This window comes from Callospermophilus lateralis, unplaced genomic scaffold, assembly GCF_048772815.1.
Source record: "Callospermophilus lateralis isolate mCalLat2 unplaced genomic scaffold, mCalLat2.hap1 Scaffold_82, whole genome shotgun sequence".
Taxonomy (NCBI): Eukaryota; Metazoa; Chordata; class Mammalia; order Rodentia; family Sciuridae; genus Callospermophilus; species Callospermophilus lateralis.
In genome coordinates, this window is record NW_027516260.1 from 6,037,552 (window position 1) to 6,054,756 (window position 17,205).

At 35.4% G+C, this 17,205-nt stretch overlaps 1 protein-coding gene across 5 annotated transcripts; it reads right to left on the reverse strand.

Moving 5' to 3' along the window:
* Positions 1–14,815: 14,815 nt before the first annotated feature.
* Positions 14,816–16,822, reverse strand: LOC143389817 (serine/threonine-protein phosphatase PP1-gamma catalytic subunit-like). Of its 5 annotated transcripts, none has more exons than XM_076841679.2 (3): positions 16,769–16,822; positions 15,889–16,642; positions 14,816–14,886 (listed from the first exon to the last, which is right to left on the reverse strand). In XM_076841679.2, exons 1-3 carry the CDS (start codon positions 16,820–16,822, stop codon positions 14,816–14,818), a joined length of 879 nt encoding a protein of 292 aa, XP_076697794.2. The 5 variants fall into 5 exon arrangements, with proteins under 5 accessions (XP_076697794.2, XP_076697793.2, XP_076697792.2 ...); XM_076841678.2 differs by having other exon boundaries at positions 15,889–16,299; positions 16,405–16,822; XM_076841677.2 differs by having other exon boundaries at positions 15,889–16,362; positions 16,405–16,822.
* Between the last annotated feature and the right edge of the window lie 383 nt (positions 16,823–17,205).

Below are 17,205 nucleotides of genomic sequence, written 5' to 3' on the forward strand. Positions count from 1 at the left end.
TATTATAAATTCAACAAAAGAAATATAAGAATTTTATGTAGAAAATAAACCTTTGTTGAAAGAAAGAAAAGAATATCAAAAGGAAAAGAAAACTGGAGTAATCTTGAAATTAGGGAAAAAGATGGAAGAGTGACTTAATAATTGTTATGGTTGGTGAGATGTTGAATTGTACGTTCTCTTTTACTTTTTTCATTTCTCTTGATTGAATTGTTTATGAGAATGCATTTTATAAAAACAGTGAAGTCATTATTCTTTTTTTCCTTTGTTCATAATAGTTATTCTTGACATTAGATTCATTTGGACTAATTATAAATGCATGGAATATAATTTGCTCCAATTCAGTCCCTTCACCCTCCCCATCCTCCCTCCCACTGTTCCCTTTGATCCACTTTACTGATCTATTTATTTACATTTTTTAAAATTAGTATCTTATAGATATTCAAAGTGATGAGTTTCATTATAGTATATTCACATATGTGCATTGGAAAGTTAGTTTGGGTTCATTCCACAGTTTTTCCCTACCCACTCCCCATTCCCTTCTTTTTCTTTTATTGATTTTATTTTTTTTTAAATACAGGACAATGGAGTGTATTACAATTCTTATTACACATATAGAGCACAATTCTTTATATCTTTGTATAAAGCATATTCACGCCAATTCACGTTATACATGTACTTGGTTTTTTTTTTTTTGCATTACAATTCTTATTACACATATATACCACAATTTTTCATATCTCTGTTTGTATATAAAGTAGGTTGACAGCCAATTTGTGTCTTCAGACATGTACTTTGGATAATGATGTCCATCACATTCATTCCACATTCATTAGGAGGCTAATCCCCTGCCTCCTCCCTTTCCCTCACTCCCCTCTTCCCTATCTAGAATCCATCTATTCATCCCATGTTCCTCCTCCCTACCCTATTATGAGTCAGCCTCCTTATATCAGAGAAAACATTTGGCATTTGTTTTTTGTGGATTGGCTAACTTCACTTAGCATTATCTTCTCCAATGCCATCCATTTACCTGCAAATGCCATGATTTTATTCTCTTTTTAAAAAGTTCATTGTGAATATATGCCACATTTTAAAAAATCCATTCATCCACTGAAGGGCATGTAGGTTGGCTCCACAGTTTAGCTATTGTGAATTGTGCTGCTATAAACATTGATGTGGCTATGTCCCTGTAGTATTTTGTTTTTAAGTCCTTTTGAGTATAGTCCAAGGAGAGCAATAGCTCGGTCAAATGGTGGTTCCATTCCCAGATTTCCAAAGAATCTCCATACTGCTTTCCAGATTGGCTACACCAATTTGCAGTCCCACCAGCAATGTATGAGTGTACCTTTTTCCCCACATTCTTGCCAACACTTATTGTTGTTTGTCTTCATAATAGCTGCCATTCTGATTAGAGTTGTATCTTAGTTTTGATTTGCATTTCTCTGATTGCTAGAGATGTTGAAAATTTTTTCATATATTTGTTGATTGATTGTATATCCTCTTCTGAGAAGTGTTTGTTCAAGTCCTTGGCCCATTTTTTGATTGGGTTACTTGTTTTTTCAATGCTTAGCTTTTTGAATTCTTTATATACCCTAGAGATTAGTGCTCTATCTGATGTGTGAGGGGTAAAGATTTTCTCCCAGGATGTAGGCTCTCTGTTCACCTCACGGATTGTTTCTTTTGCTGAGAAAAAACTTTTTAGTTTGAATCCATCCCATTTATTGATTCCTGGTTTTAATTCTTGTGCCATAGGAGTCTTATTAAGGAAGTTGGGGCCTAACCCATATGATGAAGATTAGGGCCTAACTTTTTCTTCTGTTAGACACAGAGTCTCTGGCTTAATTCCTAGGTCCTTGATCCATTTTAAGTTAAGTTTTGTGCATGGTGAGAGTTATGAGTTTAATTTCATTTTGTTGCATATGGATTTCCAGTTTTCCCAGCACCATTTGTTGAAAACGCTATCTTTTCTCCAGTGATTGTTTTTGGCACCTTTTTCTAAAATAAGCTGATTGTAATTTTGTGGGTTAGTCTCTGTGTCCTTTATTCTGTACCATTGGTCTACCAGTCTGTTTTAGTGCCAATACCATGCTGTTTTTGTTACTATTGCTCTGTAGTATAGTTTAAGGTCTCATATAGCGATACTCCCTGCTTCACTCTTCTTGCTAAGGATTTCTTTAGCTATTCTTGGTCTCTTATTTTTCCAGATGAATTTCATGATTGCTTTTTCTATTTTTATGAGGAATGCCATTGAGATTTTGATTGGAATTGCATTAAATCTATATAGTGCTTTTGGTAGTATGGTCATTTTGATAATATTAATTCTGCCTATCCGAAGAGCGAGGTAGATCTTTCCAGAAATAGTAAATGAATTCAGCAAAGGAGCAGGATATAAATCAACACCCATAAATCAAAGGCATTTCTGTATATCAGTGACAAAGCCTCTGAGAAGGAAAAGAGGAAAACTGCCCCATTTACAGTAACCTCAAAAAAAAAAAATAAGATACTTGAGAATCAATGAAAGAAGTCAAAGATCTACACAATGAAAACTACAGAACCCTAAACAGAGAAATCAAAGAAGATCTTAGAAGATTGAAAGATCTACACATTCCTTTCTTAAAAGGTGAAAGGGAGGAGGAGGGAGGGAGAGGGGGAAGGTGGGCAGGGTCAGATCAGAATATGATGGCCCAAAGGGTGGGGTTTTGGCCTGCTGAGAACTTCTAACTGAAGGAGATTGGAATCCCGAAAGCAACCTCAGCAGCAAAGCCTCTTCCCTCCTCCTGCCCTCCTGTCCTTCACCCTTCTCTCCCAAAGCCTTCTCTCATAAAACATAGAAAGCTCTCTCTCTCTCTCTCTCTCTCTCTCTCTCTCTCTCTCTCTCTCTCCTCTACCCTCCCTGCTATTCCCTTCCTGTCCCCTTACCCTCCCTTAAAAACCCTCATTTCAGACAGGACCTGCCTTAGGTCCAGAAGGAAAGAAGGCTATACAGAGAGGCCAAGAAGAATCTGACCAGACAGGGCTTGCTAGGACCCTGGCAGCCTTTTACCATTAGCTCACACCCCCTTTCCAGTCATTTCTACATGGCGATCCATTCTTCATGGAACATAAACATAAAAACAGGAGTTTTCCCTGGATCTGTAGGTCTTTATTTCTGAAGGCTTTTAGGTCAAATAAAGTTCTATTAAATAAATGTTATGATTTTTATAATGTAAAGATATATACTAGTTCATAAATTAGAAGAAGCAATTTATAAAGATAGACTCTTTCTGAAACTCATCTGAATTTTTATTGCAGTTCCTGGACCTTTTATACAGCTATAGAATTAAGATACTGTATTCGTGATAAGAGGGTAAACAGTTCGGTAAGACAGAAAACTCAGAAAGTGATTGCCACATGGTTTATGATTGAGGTGGAACTGCAGATCAGTGGTGGAAAGTGTCAGTCTTTTTAATAAGTAGTGCTGAGACAATTGAGTATTTATGTGAAATTGAATGAAATTAAAGCTCCTACTATACACCATAGACAATAATTCTGTGTGACATATAGAATTAAGTGTGTGGGGCTGGGAATGTGGCTCAAGCAGTAGCACGCTCGCCTGGCATGCGTGTGGCCCGGGTTTGATCCTCAGCGCCACATACAGACAAAGATGTTGTGTCCACCAAATACTAAAAAATAAATATTAAAACTCTCTCTCTCTCTCCTAATTTCTCACTCTCTCTCACTCTTTCTTAAAAAAAAAAAGAATTAAGTGTGAATGGCAAAACAATAAATTTTGCTTTCAAGATAATACGTTTATGATTTTGGAGTGGGGTAAGTTTTCTTAAATATAACATAAAAAGCACTGATTGTAAAGGAAGATATTAAGAAATTTGATATTACTAGCAGTAAGTATTTATCATAATCAGAAGACACCATGACAGACAAAAGTCATTCTTAACATTCAAAACTAATACTTGGTGTTAGAAGTTAGCAACGGTTGCTATCTTTTGGAAGAGTGCATTGGATAGGGTGTGGGGAAGGACACTCCCAGGAGGCTGATCATATATTTCCTAGATCTGATGCTAGTTATACAGGTGTATTCACTTTGTGAAAGTTCAGCAAACTGTGCTAACAATTTGTACATTTTAAAATGTATATGCTCTACTTCAACAAAAAGTCTTTATAAAAGAAAACTACTAAGAAGCTATTTGTAAAACATTTGTCCAGCAAAATAATAGAGACCTCCTACAGCTCAATAAGATAGACATCTCAATAAAAAATAGAGCAAAATATTTGAACACACTTCAGAAAAGAGGAAATCATTTATTTGATTTATTTGAAAAGGTGCTCAACCTTATTAATCTTCAGAGGAATGCAAATTAAAATGATTGATCCCTTTATACCATAATTGGCTAACATGAAGAATCTGAGAAAACAGTACCTAATGAGGAAGTGGAGCAATGGGAAGACTACTGCACTTGGGCTAGGAATAAAAATTGGCACAACCACCTTGGGAAATGGATTGTCGTTACATAGTAGGTATGGAGGTTGCCGCAGTCTCTGGCTGGGCACAAAATCACGAGCCACCACACAGATTGTAGATTCAAACAGCAAATCTTTATTCCCGATCTCACACCGGCTGTCTACAAACACGTTCTGGGGGAATCCAGGTTCTCTGCCCAAATCCACACTCTGCCCAGATCCACTACTCCTGGGCTTCTGTCTCCCAAAATATGCTGTCTGACCCTAAGAACTCAAGAGGAACTCAGGCAGCAGGATATGCCCTATTCTAAAGGGGGAACACCCTAATCTCCTATTATGCTAAACCGCCCTATTCTAAAGGGGAACACCCTAATCTCCTATTATACTAAACCACCCTATTGTAAAGGGGGAACACCCTAATCTCCTATTATGCTAAACCAGGGACACCCTAAACAGGGATACGCCCTGGTCCTTGAGCAAGGTCACCTTTCAGGAGTCCTTCCACTAGACAGCATGGGAGTAGCTGGCAAGGAAATTGTCATACCTACTTGGCTGATGGCTCCCAGCATCTCCCCCCTTCTGATTAATTAAACAACAAGTAATGTGGCTTAAGGACCGTGCCTGGTAGGTTGTCCAGTTCAACATATGGTTCTTACCTGTCATTGGAAAACTGACCTTTAGGCGTCAGCCTCCTGTCTTAGGTTGATACCACTGCAACTGGATCATACCCGTCACTGACTACCGGTCCAGCATACAGCCATACTTGTGGATAGATCTATGCACCAGTAGGGGGTGAGGTTCTTTGCCTCACCTCTGTTGGCCCCCAAATTTGGCCTTGGTGTCAGTGGGGGAGTGAGGTTAATGTGGCTTAAGGACCGTGCCTGGTAGGTTGTCCAATTCAACATATGGTTCTTACCCATCATCGAAAAACTGACCTTTAGGCAACTGACCTTTAGGCGTCAGCCTCCTGTCTTAGGTTGATACCACTGCAATTGGATCATACCCGTCACTGACTACCGGTCCAGCATATAGCCATTGGCCCCCAAATTTAGACTATCACTAGCAGAAGGGAGGAGGATACAGAAATGCCACGACACCAAGCCAATTGACAGTTCCTTTGGAAAAATTGCATCACTGGTGACACCATCAGCAAAGATATGTCAGCCTTACCACAATTAACATGTGGTGTGCTGGCAAGGAAATAAAAATTGCATCACTGGTGACACCATCAGCAAAGATATGCCAGCATTACCACAATTCGCGGTACCAAACAATAGTTACCTCGTCTAGGCAAGTTCTGTAAGCAGTTCAAAGTGGAGGAATCTATCAATCTGTCCATCTCCTCCCAAAGTCCGTTTCCTCCCAAAGTAAGTTGACTCCTTGATTGAGCATACTTGTTGAGTTATATTCATTGGGAAGAAGATAGGAATTCTGGCAATGATGCTAAAGAGACATTATCCTGAAAAGAATTATTAAATATAATGAAAAGGAAAGGTGAAAGTAAACAAACAGATCTGTTAACCTCCTTAAAAAACAATCCTTAACAGCTGTTTACCTGATTTAAATTAGTAAACAAGCAGATCTGTTAACCACCATTAAAAACAATCCTTAACAGCTGTTTACCTAATTTAAATTAAGCCATTTAAATCACGTGAATAATCACGAGCCACCACACAGCTTGTAGATTCAAACAGCAATTCTTTATTCCCGATCTCACACCGGCCGTCTACAAACGCGTTCTGGGGGAATCCAGGTTCTCTGCCCAAATCCACCACTCCGCTGGGCTTCTGTCTCCCAAATATACTGTCTGACCCTAAGAACTCAAGAGGAACTCAGGCAGCAGGATATGCCCTATTCTAAAGGGGGAACACCCTAATCTCCTATTATGCTAAACCGCCCTATTCTAAAGGGGAAACACCCTAATCTCCTATTATACTAAACCACCCTATTCTAAAGGGGGAACACCCTAATCTCCTATTATGCTAAACCGGGGACACCCTAAACACTGATCCACCCTGGTCCTTGAGCAAGGTCACCTTTCAGGAGTCCTTCCACTAGACAGCATGGGAGTAGCTGGCAAGGAAATTGTCATACCTACTTGGCTGATGGCTCCCAGCAGAGGTAACATGCCAGGTGACTTAGTGATTCCTCTCTTTCAGAAATGGGTGCTTATGGGCACCAGAAGATGTTCAGAAGAGTATTTATAATAGCCTTGTTAACTATATCCAAACACTTGGAGTAATTCAATTATCTATCAACACAAGAATTTGTACATAAAATGTAGCATATTTATTCAGCCATGTACTACATAATAGAATGAACTTTTCTGCAGAAAAATTCATATATGATATACATACATGTGAATATGTATGTATATAAATATCAATGTATACATATTCACATTTTTCATAAAATTTCAGAGGTGTTTCTTAGCTCTCTGAAGTTCATCCCAGATGTCCAGGTACAAGCCCCTCTTCTAAAAGTATCCTCATTTGTCAATCAAAGAAGATGCATAAAAGGTATTATGTATATATTTAATGATATCAGCCTGAGCCAATTTAGGTTTGTTAATGCAACAGTGGAATGCAGCCTCCAGGCCTTCCCATTCTTGCATTTGTCTGTATTGTGTTCATATTTGTTTAAATTAGAAAGTAATACATTTTTAACAGCATTGTTGAGGTATAATTTGTATATCATAACATTTCCCTTCTGTAAGAATAAAATTCATTGATTTTTGACACCTCTATAGAGTTTTGCATCTGACACCACTATACAAGTTCAGAACATTCCCATCACCTCCCAAAATTTCCTCAAGCCACATTTGCCATCAATCAAATGTGTTGATTGCTTCATGTATTTTCAAATAACTCATCATTAAAAATAGCATAACACATTGATGAATAGAAACTTGAAAAACATCAACCAAAATCTTTTGTTAAATGTATTTTGAGGTTCTGTATACATACTTGATTAAAATCAGCTTATTTGCATTTGTTCTCTATTGGTAGTTTCAAAAAAGGGAACATACTGAAGAGTTGATTTCTTCCTTCATATGTTCTTGGTGGGTGAATGTTGTCATGTTGTTCTGGGTGGGTTTTTAGTTTTAAAAATTTTAGTTGGTTTTGGGGAAAATGTTCAGTTATACAAATGGCCCTTTTATATGGCAGTCTGTATAGTACTACTTTCTTAGAATAAATCATACAAAATAGAATGAAGAATAGAAGTTAGACTATATAGTTAAATTAAAACATAAATATCAAATTGTAAATTATTCTTTATTAGGAGTAACTAAAGGAAAGAATGTATTGATCAACTCTGATATTAAATGTCTCAGACTTTAGAACAGAATAACAAGTATTTTAAAAGCTTTTCTTGTCTTTGTTCTACCACTTCATATTAAGATGCTGAGTACAATATAGAAGTACATATGGAATATAAATATTATGTGAGCATATTATACTATTATGTATAATTGGGCTTCCTCAAGTGATGTTTTTAACAAACTTTTATTATACATACTATACACTATTATTATAGAAATTATTATTTCTGCTTAAAGGTGATTGTATGGTTGGGAAATGCAGATATATTATGTGTAAAATTAAATATTTTTCTAAAAAAGTATAAATCAGATGTTCATGAATTTTGGACATAAAAATACATAATGCCTAGCTAGTTCTTAAGAGATAGGCTATATCTTCTGTTTGTCAAAGTATTTACTCTGAATTATTGGTGGAGCTATCTTTTATTGAGGTTTCTCTGTTGCCAGGTACTTTATTACCAAGGTTGCCATCAGAACCAGGAATGACATTACTCACTATCAGGATTGAGAAAATTGGTCTGAAAGACCCTGGACAGTGCATTGATCCCTATATTACAGTTAGTGTAAAGGGTAAATAACTGGCAAATTGCATTGTTTTTTCTCATATGGGACAAAGTTTTTGACAGGGGATGGTCTTGTATATGCGACAACTTACTTTAATGCATTCTATAATGAGGGAAAATACTAGAAGAGATCATAACAGAACATAGTTCTGAAAGACTTTCAAAATATGTTTCCTACTTGCTTTTGAGTTTGTATAGATTTTTGCTCTTCAGATTCCAGCTAACGTGCAGACTAAACATACACATTGTCCTTAACAGCAGCTACAGCCTTCAGGATGTAGATTAACCATAGCACTCCTCACCTTCCATGGGTGTGTAGTTTTCTACACAAAGCCCCATGTCCTGTTTTCCCATCTCTCCTGCTTCAGCCCCTCTTCTTCCTGTGCTACTGAGGTATCTACATAGGTGAGTCCTAAAGAGGCAGATGAAAATCAGGGGACAGGGAAGTAGGGTGTGTCCATAACATCCATGCCCTGAAAGCAATCCGTGGGATGAAGATGTGATTAAGGAATAAATTATACCATTTTACAGAAATAACTATAGTTAGTACAAATGGCTTATTTTAATCTTTAGTTTTGCACCAAAGGAACAGATCGGTGCTGAAATTAAATGGAGGAACTTTTATCAATTGCAGAAATAAAGTCAGATCCATGGGTTCATTAGTGCTAATTAAAAGAAAAATATGACCACAAAGAAAAAGATTTATTTAAAGAACCTAATCCACAGCACTAATACTGGTACACTTTTAAATTCCGATGTTACTAGTTATCAAATATATAGTATACTGGAAAATATTTACATTGTTTGATAGACCATTTGTAAAACTGCATACTCATTCAGATGGGTTTTGCCTCTGGGGTGCCTATGCGCCCCCCCTCCCCCCCCCCAGTGCACACACACTCTTCTCTTTCCCATACCTTGCCACTGATTTTCAAGGAATATGATAAATAAATTAGAAAAGTATAATCCTCAAAGATATGCAAATATAATAAAATCCTATGTTATAACTGTGAAATTAGCCCAAATATATTTAAAAACATAATGATGGGGCTGGAAATAAAAAATCTCCATGATAGAGCCCTTGCCTGTCTTTAAAACAATGTTTCTAAGAAATAGCTCTCCAGAGCTGTAATTTTAATTACAGCAATTTTAACAGTACATTTTAAGAGGTTTAAGATAAAATTATAAAAGCCTGGTACTTTTGTTTACTGCTAGACCATATTCTTCCATGAATATTCCCTTATATACATTGTCTGCATTTCTATTTAACTAAGAAAATAAACAAAATCATGGACCCATTTAGATATATTGAGCACAAAATCATGTTTTGAGAACATGGCATAGTCTTTGAAATGTGAACTAGTTCCCATTTGAGCTTGTGTCCCAACCTCCTATGTCCTACCTAATAGTTCATGCTAATTATCATAATACCTATGCTATATTAAAGGTATCCTAAACTTAATTACCCATAAATCCATTTTGTTGAACTAAACTTAGATTAGGATGATAGGAGCCAGATTATAAAGGAATAGAAAGCAGAAAAATTTCACAAAGTAGGAAAATGAAAGTTGCCCCCCCACACACACATACTAGGTGACTGGGAAAGATATAAAATTATTTAGGTTCACTACTCCCACAGAAAGAGGATACCTGAATTAAACTTCCATTTTTTTTAAGTGGCAAGTTAGTTATGGTTATTTAAACATTTGCACTTTCTTCAGATTGTTTATTTGCTAATGTTTTATTTTTGAAGGGGAATAAGGTATAGTTTTGTTGCTACTAGGAGTTCAAATGGAATAATTAGAAAGGACACACAAATTTTGAAATAGTATTTTATGCCTCTTGATCTCAGGTACAAAACACAAGATGAAGCAGTTAAATAGCAAAGCAAGACAGAAGGGACAGAGACTTAAAATAAGTGTTTTCTATATATTGCAACTATGTTTCCATTAATCTCTGTTTTGTTATGTAACTGCTCCTTCAGAATGTTCTGAATGTGAAAAAAACTATGGGTAATAAAAGGGTGTATTTTAAAGTTAGGTTTAAATAAACCCATGAGAGTACGTATTTGTTACTCTTGGTGGTATTCAAAACAGCACCTACCTGTAAACTGTAATCTCTGTAATATGTATGTTAGCATTTCCATCTCCTTGAATATTACCATATCTATGTGTTGAGAACCTTCAAACTTTTCTCCTCTAGTTATCTTGAGATATGTTAATTGACTATACTTGTCTTATTATTCTACAGACCATTATTTTGGTACCAGTTGCCACAATCTCATGTTTAACACAGTTCTCTTTTGAGGCCAGGGCCTTCTATATGTCATTTTCTTCTCAACCTCTTTCCAACAAAGTATTAAGACTTGTAGTTTCAACTAGTTTAAAATATGAGAGAATTATAAAATTCTGAGGTATCTTTCAGTATGTAGAAACCAAATAAAAAATATTTTAAAAATTCTTGTCATTGGCAAGTACATGCATAGGGCTTTACCCCTCAAATTAAGCAAATCATACAAGTTTTGGGCAAATTTAATTAATTATACAGATCAATGTGCCAAGCAAAGTGATTAAAGGTAAATGGACAAATGACTGAATACATCTTATTCAAATGACTAAAAATTAAAGATAAAAGGATAGTTTTAAAGACTGCCAGTTGTAAAGTGTTGAAAGAAAAAAAACTTTGTCAGACCAGAATTTTATATTTCATGGAACTATATGAAGAAGAAATAAAGGCTTTCAGATGAAATTAAACAAAGATAATTCATTATCTCCAGATCTGACATTTCTTCAAAAAGAAGGAACCAGTGTCAAAAATCTGGATCCACACAAAGAAATGAAACATAAAAGAAATTTTCCCCTTATTTTAATTCTTCTAAAAGATCAATGGTTGTTTAAAACAAAAATAGGTGTTGTGTTTTGAGTTTACAATACATGTAATGGTGAAATATATAAAAAATAGAACAACAGATTGGAGGGAAGAATTGGGAGGATACAGTTGTAAAGTTCTAATATTGCATGCGCAGTGATATATTGAATTACAAAAAATAAGTTAAGTGCAGATACAAAAAAAGGAAAACAAAGAGCAGAGAACAAATTAAATAACAGACAACTAGCAAGGTGGTAGATTTAAATCTGATCATATTAATATGTTAATTTGATATAAATAGTGTTGCAACATTAATATATTTAATTTTTAAGGGAAAATCTGTTAGGAATGTAAAATGATACAGTCACATAGAAAACAGTTCAGCAGTTCCTCAAAAAGATACTATATAACCCAGCTATTCTACTTCTAGATATATGCTGAAGAAAATTGAAAATACATGCTCACACAAAAAGTTGCATGTGAACATTCATAGCAGCACTATTCACAATAGCCAGAAAGTGAACACATCCAAAATTCCTTTTTAATTTTTTAGTTGTTGGCATAGAATATATAATACAAAATTAATCAAGTCTACAGCTAAACAATACTGATTAAAGACCTGGCACCATAAAAATGTAAGTAAGTAAATAAATAAATAAATAACATAATGATCAATTTGGTGAATATTCAGTGACACACAAACACTTCTGGGTATATCAAGAGCCTTCTAAATGCTCATACTCCTGACCAGGTGATTCCACTTATAAAAATTTTCTAGTTACAAGAAAATAGAGGAAAAAGTTTTATGTGTAAAGAAAAACAGATTTAAAAAAGATATCATGAAGAGAAAGTGATAACATTAAGATAAATTGAAAATAATTGGGTCTTATGCCTCTTAAAATTTATTTTTCTTCCATGAATTATTAAAGCCATGATATTTTTAAAATATGTAGTATTTCTAAAAATGAAATCTATGAAGTTTTACTTAAAATTGGTAAAGATATAGCAATGTTATGCCAAAACAAAACAAATTGAGGCAACAAAATTATCAAAGCATGATATCTTTCTGGAGCTATGCTTCCTTATATTTGATAGTAATAATCAGCTTTTGTGATTCGGAATCACAAGAACACCCTCTGCTTTTTCACAGTCTGATTTCCTTCCCCCTTCTTTCTCCAGACCTTTAGACTGGTATTTAACCCGTCATCTCAGGGATAATCAACCAATTAGGCACCTGAAGTTTAGACAATGTTACCTACATCTGTTAGTATTTTCTAAAATCTTATTAAACAGTACATAATTTTGTTTATGCTTAGTAAATTGTGCTTGTAGATTTAGTGGTGTTTTATTGAATTTTTTTTAATATATATATTTTTTTATTTTGTAGTTGGACACAATACCTTTATTTTATTTATTTTTATTTTTACAGGGTGCTCAAGATTGAAACCAGGGTCTTGCACATGCTAGGCGAGTGCTCTACTACTGAGCCACAACTCCAGCTCCTGAATTTTTTATTCCTAAAAGTAATTAACCTTTATTTTAAAGTTAAAAAAATACAGACATGAAAAAAAAAAATGTCATGTGGTTCCACCATATAATTACAACTTTTAGTACTTTAGGGACTTTTCTTCTTGTCTTCATTATTTGTGAATGCTAATTTAAAAAGAGTTGAAAATAATTGGGTCTTGTGCCTCTTGAAATTTGTTTTCCCCCAATAAAGAATATAGAGAATAATAATAAAAAACATGCATGGTTCATTTTTTTTTTGAAGGGGGATGGTTACAGGGGAATTAACCCAAGGGTACCTTACTTTGAGATTCCTTTGATGGTGCAACATCTCCAGTTCTTTTTTCAAGTTTTACTTTGAGACAGGATCTCACTAAATTGCTGAGGTTGGTCTCGAACTTTACATCCTCCTGCCTTAGTCTCCCAAATTGCTGGGATTACATGCATGTACCACCTTAACCAGTTTATATATTTCATTTCTAATTTCATCAAAAAGTGGTAATCACCAAGAATTTTTTAAGCTTCTTTTCCTTTCTATGTATGCATTAATACACATAAGTTATATATATATATAAAGAACTTAAATTGACATCATGCTCTAAATATAATTTTATAATCTAATTATTTTAGGAAAAAATGCAAACACAAAAGAAAGTAGAATGAATAGTAAATTAATCCCTTTGAAGCTTCACTCAGCTTCAACAATTATTCAAACATACCCCCAAATTAATTTGAAGCAGACACCAAATCATTTCTACCCACAGCTATTTATGTATTTATAGCTAAAATATAAGGGCACTTACTTCTAAAATATATATTGACAATACCATTATCACATCTATAATTTTTATAAAAATGCTTTACGATAAAATAGTCAGTGTTGAAATTCCCCTCAATTGTCTCATGAATGTTTTTATTATTTTATCACAGCTGATTTGTTCAAATTGGGATCAAAATAAAGTTCACACATTGCATATCTTTCTTTTCTCTCTCTCTTTTTTTTTTTTTTTTTTTTTTTTTTGGTACTGAGGATTAAACCCAGGGGCACTCAACCACTGAGCCCCATACCCAGCCCTTTTATGTGTTTTTTCTTTTCTTTTCTTTTTTTTTTTTTAGATATGGTGCCTCACTGAATTGCTTAGCACCTCTATAAGTTGCTGAGGCTGGCTTTGACCTTGCAATCCTCCTGTCTCAGCCTCCCAAACCAGTGGGATTACATGTGTATGCCACTGCACCTGGAAGACATTGCATTATTGATACATGTCTTAAAATCTCTTAAACTATTGCTTCTCTCTCCTCCCCCCCCCTATTGATTTATTGAAGCAAAACTGGGTTGTTTGTCCTATAGGATTTTTCCAGTTTGGATTTTCTGACTGTAACTCCAATACTGTGATCTTTCTGCCCTGTGTTTTCTTACTTAAGAAAACTAGATTGGACATAATTCTAGTTTGATTTTGAGTTTGTTCATTTCAATTGTTGAATGTATTTGCAAAAATCTGCTCACAATATTCTCTTATTATACTTTTAATATTTGTAGAATCTATGTTGATGTCATCTCTTTTATTTTGATATTGGTAATTTGTGTCTTCTCTCTTTTCCTGTTAAGTTTAGCAGTTTATCAATTAAAAAATACCAGTTTTTAATTTCATTGATTTTGTCTGTTTTTTGCTGTTCATTTTTTATTTCTTTTATTTCTGCTTCTGATCTTTATTTTTTTCCTTTATTTTGCTTTTATCAGGTTTAATTTGCTCTTTTTTCACCCTAGTTTCTTTTTTTTGTGTGGTTTCCAGAGCAATTTATATATTAAAATCTATTCAATATGCCATCAACAGTTTTCTGTGTGTACTGTGCTGATAAATAGACACTGAGAAGATTTAACAAGTTCATCATTTAATAAGTCTGAATTCATTTTCACCACATGGTATTGTACACGGTCATCTGTTGAAACAGATTTCTTTTTAACAGATCTTAGTTTTAAAAAGTCATAGATACTGTGAGTTCTGTATAAACTCTTGGATAGCAAGTTAGTTCCTTTGTTTTGACTTATAAGCCTCAACTTCACCACAGAATAAAGAATGTAGGCCAAAGAAAGCATAATCAGTCACTCGTATAGAACAGTATTGTTTCTATAATTTGAAGCTTTCTGAATGAACGGGTTCAGGCCTGATCCTACTGTAAAAAGATTACTTAATGAATAGACTATATGGAAATTGTACAAAATGTTATTAACTTTAATCATTAATAGCTTAAACAGCACTATATTACTAATTGCTATTCAAAATCAAAAACCTGTTTTTGAATCCCTGAGGAGGCAGCAGGTGTGCACAACCATGCCACCCTGTTTTTACGGGCATGTCAATACATTTTCCAACAGAAACTTTGGCTTTAGGAAAGAGTCACAAACATTTAAAAGAATGGCTTTAATCATGATTTTAAGTATACGGTAGGGGAAGTGTGCTTTAATTAAATATACATCATACCAGTGATGCTGGCAAGGTTGAGATAGTTACTCCTACTGTTGATAGCTATAAAAACTAGTTTGTACATGATAAGACAATGAGAGGAAAAAGCAATCCCTTTGAAACAAAATTTTAAAATAAAAAAATGTTCACAGTGGTTTGTATCAACAGTATGCATTTTATGACAATAACATGTACAGATTCAGAGCACCCTAGGGCTCTCTTTATATCCTAAGGAAAATGAGCATTTACATTTTTCATGGGTTGTACTGAATTTAAAAAAGATCAATTGTACACTTACCCTGTAGACGCTCTCTTTATATCCTAAGGAAAATGAGCATTTACATTTTTCATGGGTTGTACTGAATTTAAAAAAGATCAATTGTACACTTACCCCGTAGACAGGATAACTGTCCTGGGGTGTACAGCTTTAACACCATCATTAAAGTTGTTTGCAAAAGGAATATTAAAAAAAAAAAAAAACTGAACACCTTTTCTTGGGAGTGGAGTGTCTTTCATTTGCTGTTATAACCAGCAAATGCCATTCATTAACTCAAAAATGGAAGGAGGGGCCCCCACAAACACAGATCTATCTGAGCAGGCTGACCAGTACACATTACAGCTTTAAAAATGAAGGTTATATACTCTATGTTACAAGTCCCAACTAGGCAGTGTCAAAATGACATCTATTTATTTGCTTGCTTTGTGATCCTACCCCTTGGAGTTGTTACAGGTCTTGTGGCATTCGGCTTCTTTTTCTCTGCAGGCTTTAAAATCTGAAAGGAACACATTAGTGTTTCATCCACACTCATCATGGCACCTGCATTGTCAAACTCTCCACAATAATTGGGTGCAGAAAACAACTGCCTCTTTGCAAAAAATTCATACCCATCTTCAACCACCTGATGGGGTCTACAAATAAGATCCAAATCATGCTTATGGAGAAATTTTGCAACCACTTCTGCTCCAAATCTGAAGGACACTCCTCTGTCATTTTCACCCCAGCCTAAGACATCTTTATCGGGGTCAGACCACAAAAGATCACAAAGAAGACCTTGATCTGGTACATCAATTTGTCGCATAATTCCCCTAATCTGCTCCATAGATTGAAGATCTGGTGATAAACCTCCATGACAGCAGAATATTTTCTCATCCAAGATGGCTGCTATCGGTAAACAGTTAAAACAATCTGTGAAAGTTTTCCATAGTTTAATGTTGTATCTTCTTTTACACTCATCATAAAATCCGTAAATTCTATTGATGCTGGCACATTCATGGTTTCCTCTGAGAAGAAAAAAATTCTCAGGATACTTGATTTTGTAGGCCAGTAAGAGGCAGATAGTCTCCAGTGACTGCTTCCCCCTGTCCACATTGTCCCCAAGGAACAGATAGTTGCTTTCTGGCGGGAAACCACCGTATTCAAAAAGTCGAAGCAGATCATAGTACTGCCCATGGATATCACCACATATCTTGAGTGGTGCTTCAAGTTCTAGTAGGATAGGCTGACTGAGAAAGATCTCACGAGACTTCAAGCACAGTCCTCTGATTTCATTCTCCTGTAGCTGGACATTGTTACCTGGCTTGGACTCTCTCACTTCCAGCAGCCGTTGGATGATGCTATGGATGTTGAGTTTATCTATATCCGCCATCGCCTTTCCGCCGCCGACCCTCCCGCAGCAGCGCCGCCTCCGGCTCGCTCCCAGGACTCACACCTCCTTTCCCACGCCATGAGCACAGAGGCGGTGGTGGCGGCGGTGGCAGCAGCTGCGGGGGGTTCCCCCCCCAGCCGCCCTGCTCCCTGCTTCCTCCTTCTCTCCCCACTGGAACCACCAGAAGCCCTAGTTTCTTAAGGTAGGAACTTATGTCATCAATATGAGATTGTTCTTCTTTATCACTATAGGCTTTAGTGCAATAAAGAACTCCCATTCCAAGAAGTGCTTTTATAAGCTCAGAAAGTTTTATGTTTGTTTTCACTCTCATTTGGTGTAAAATAATATTTAATTTCTTTTTCTATTACTGCTTTGATCCATGG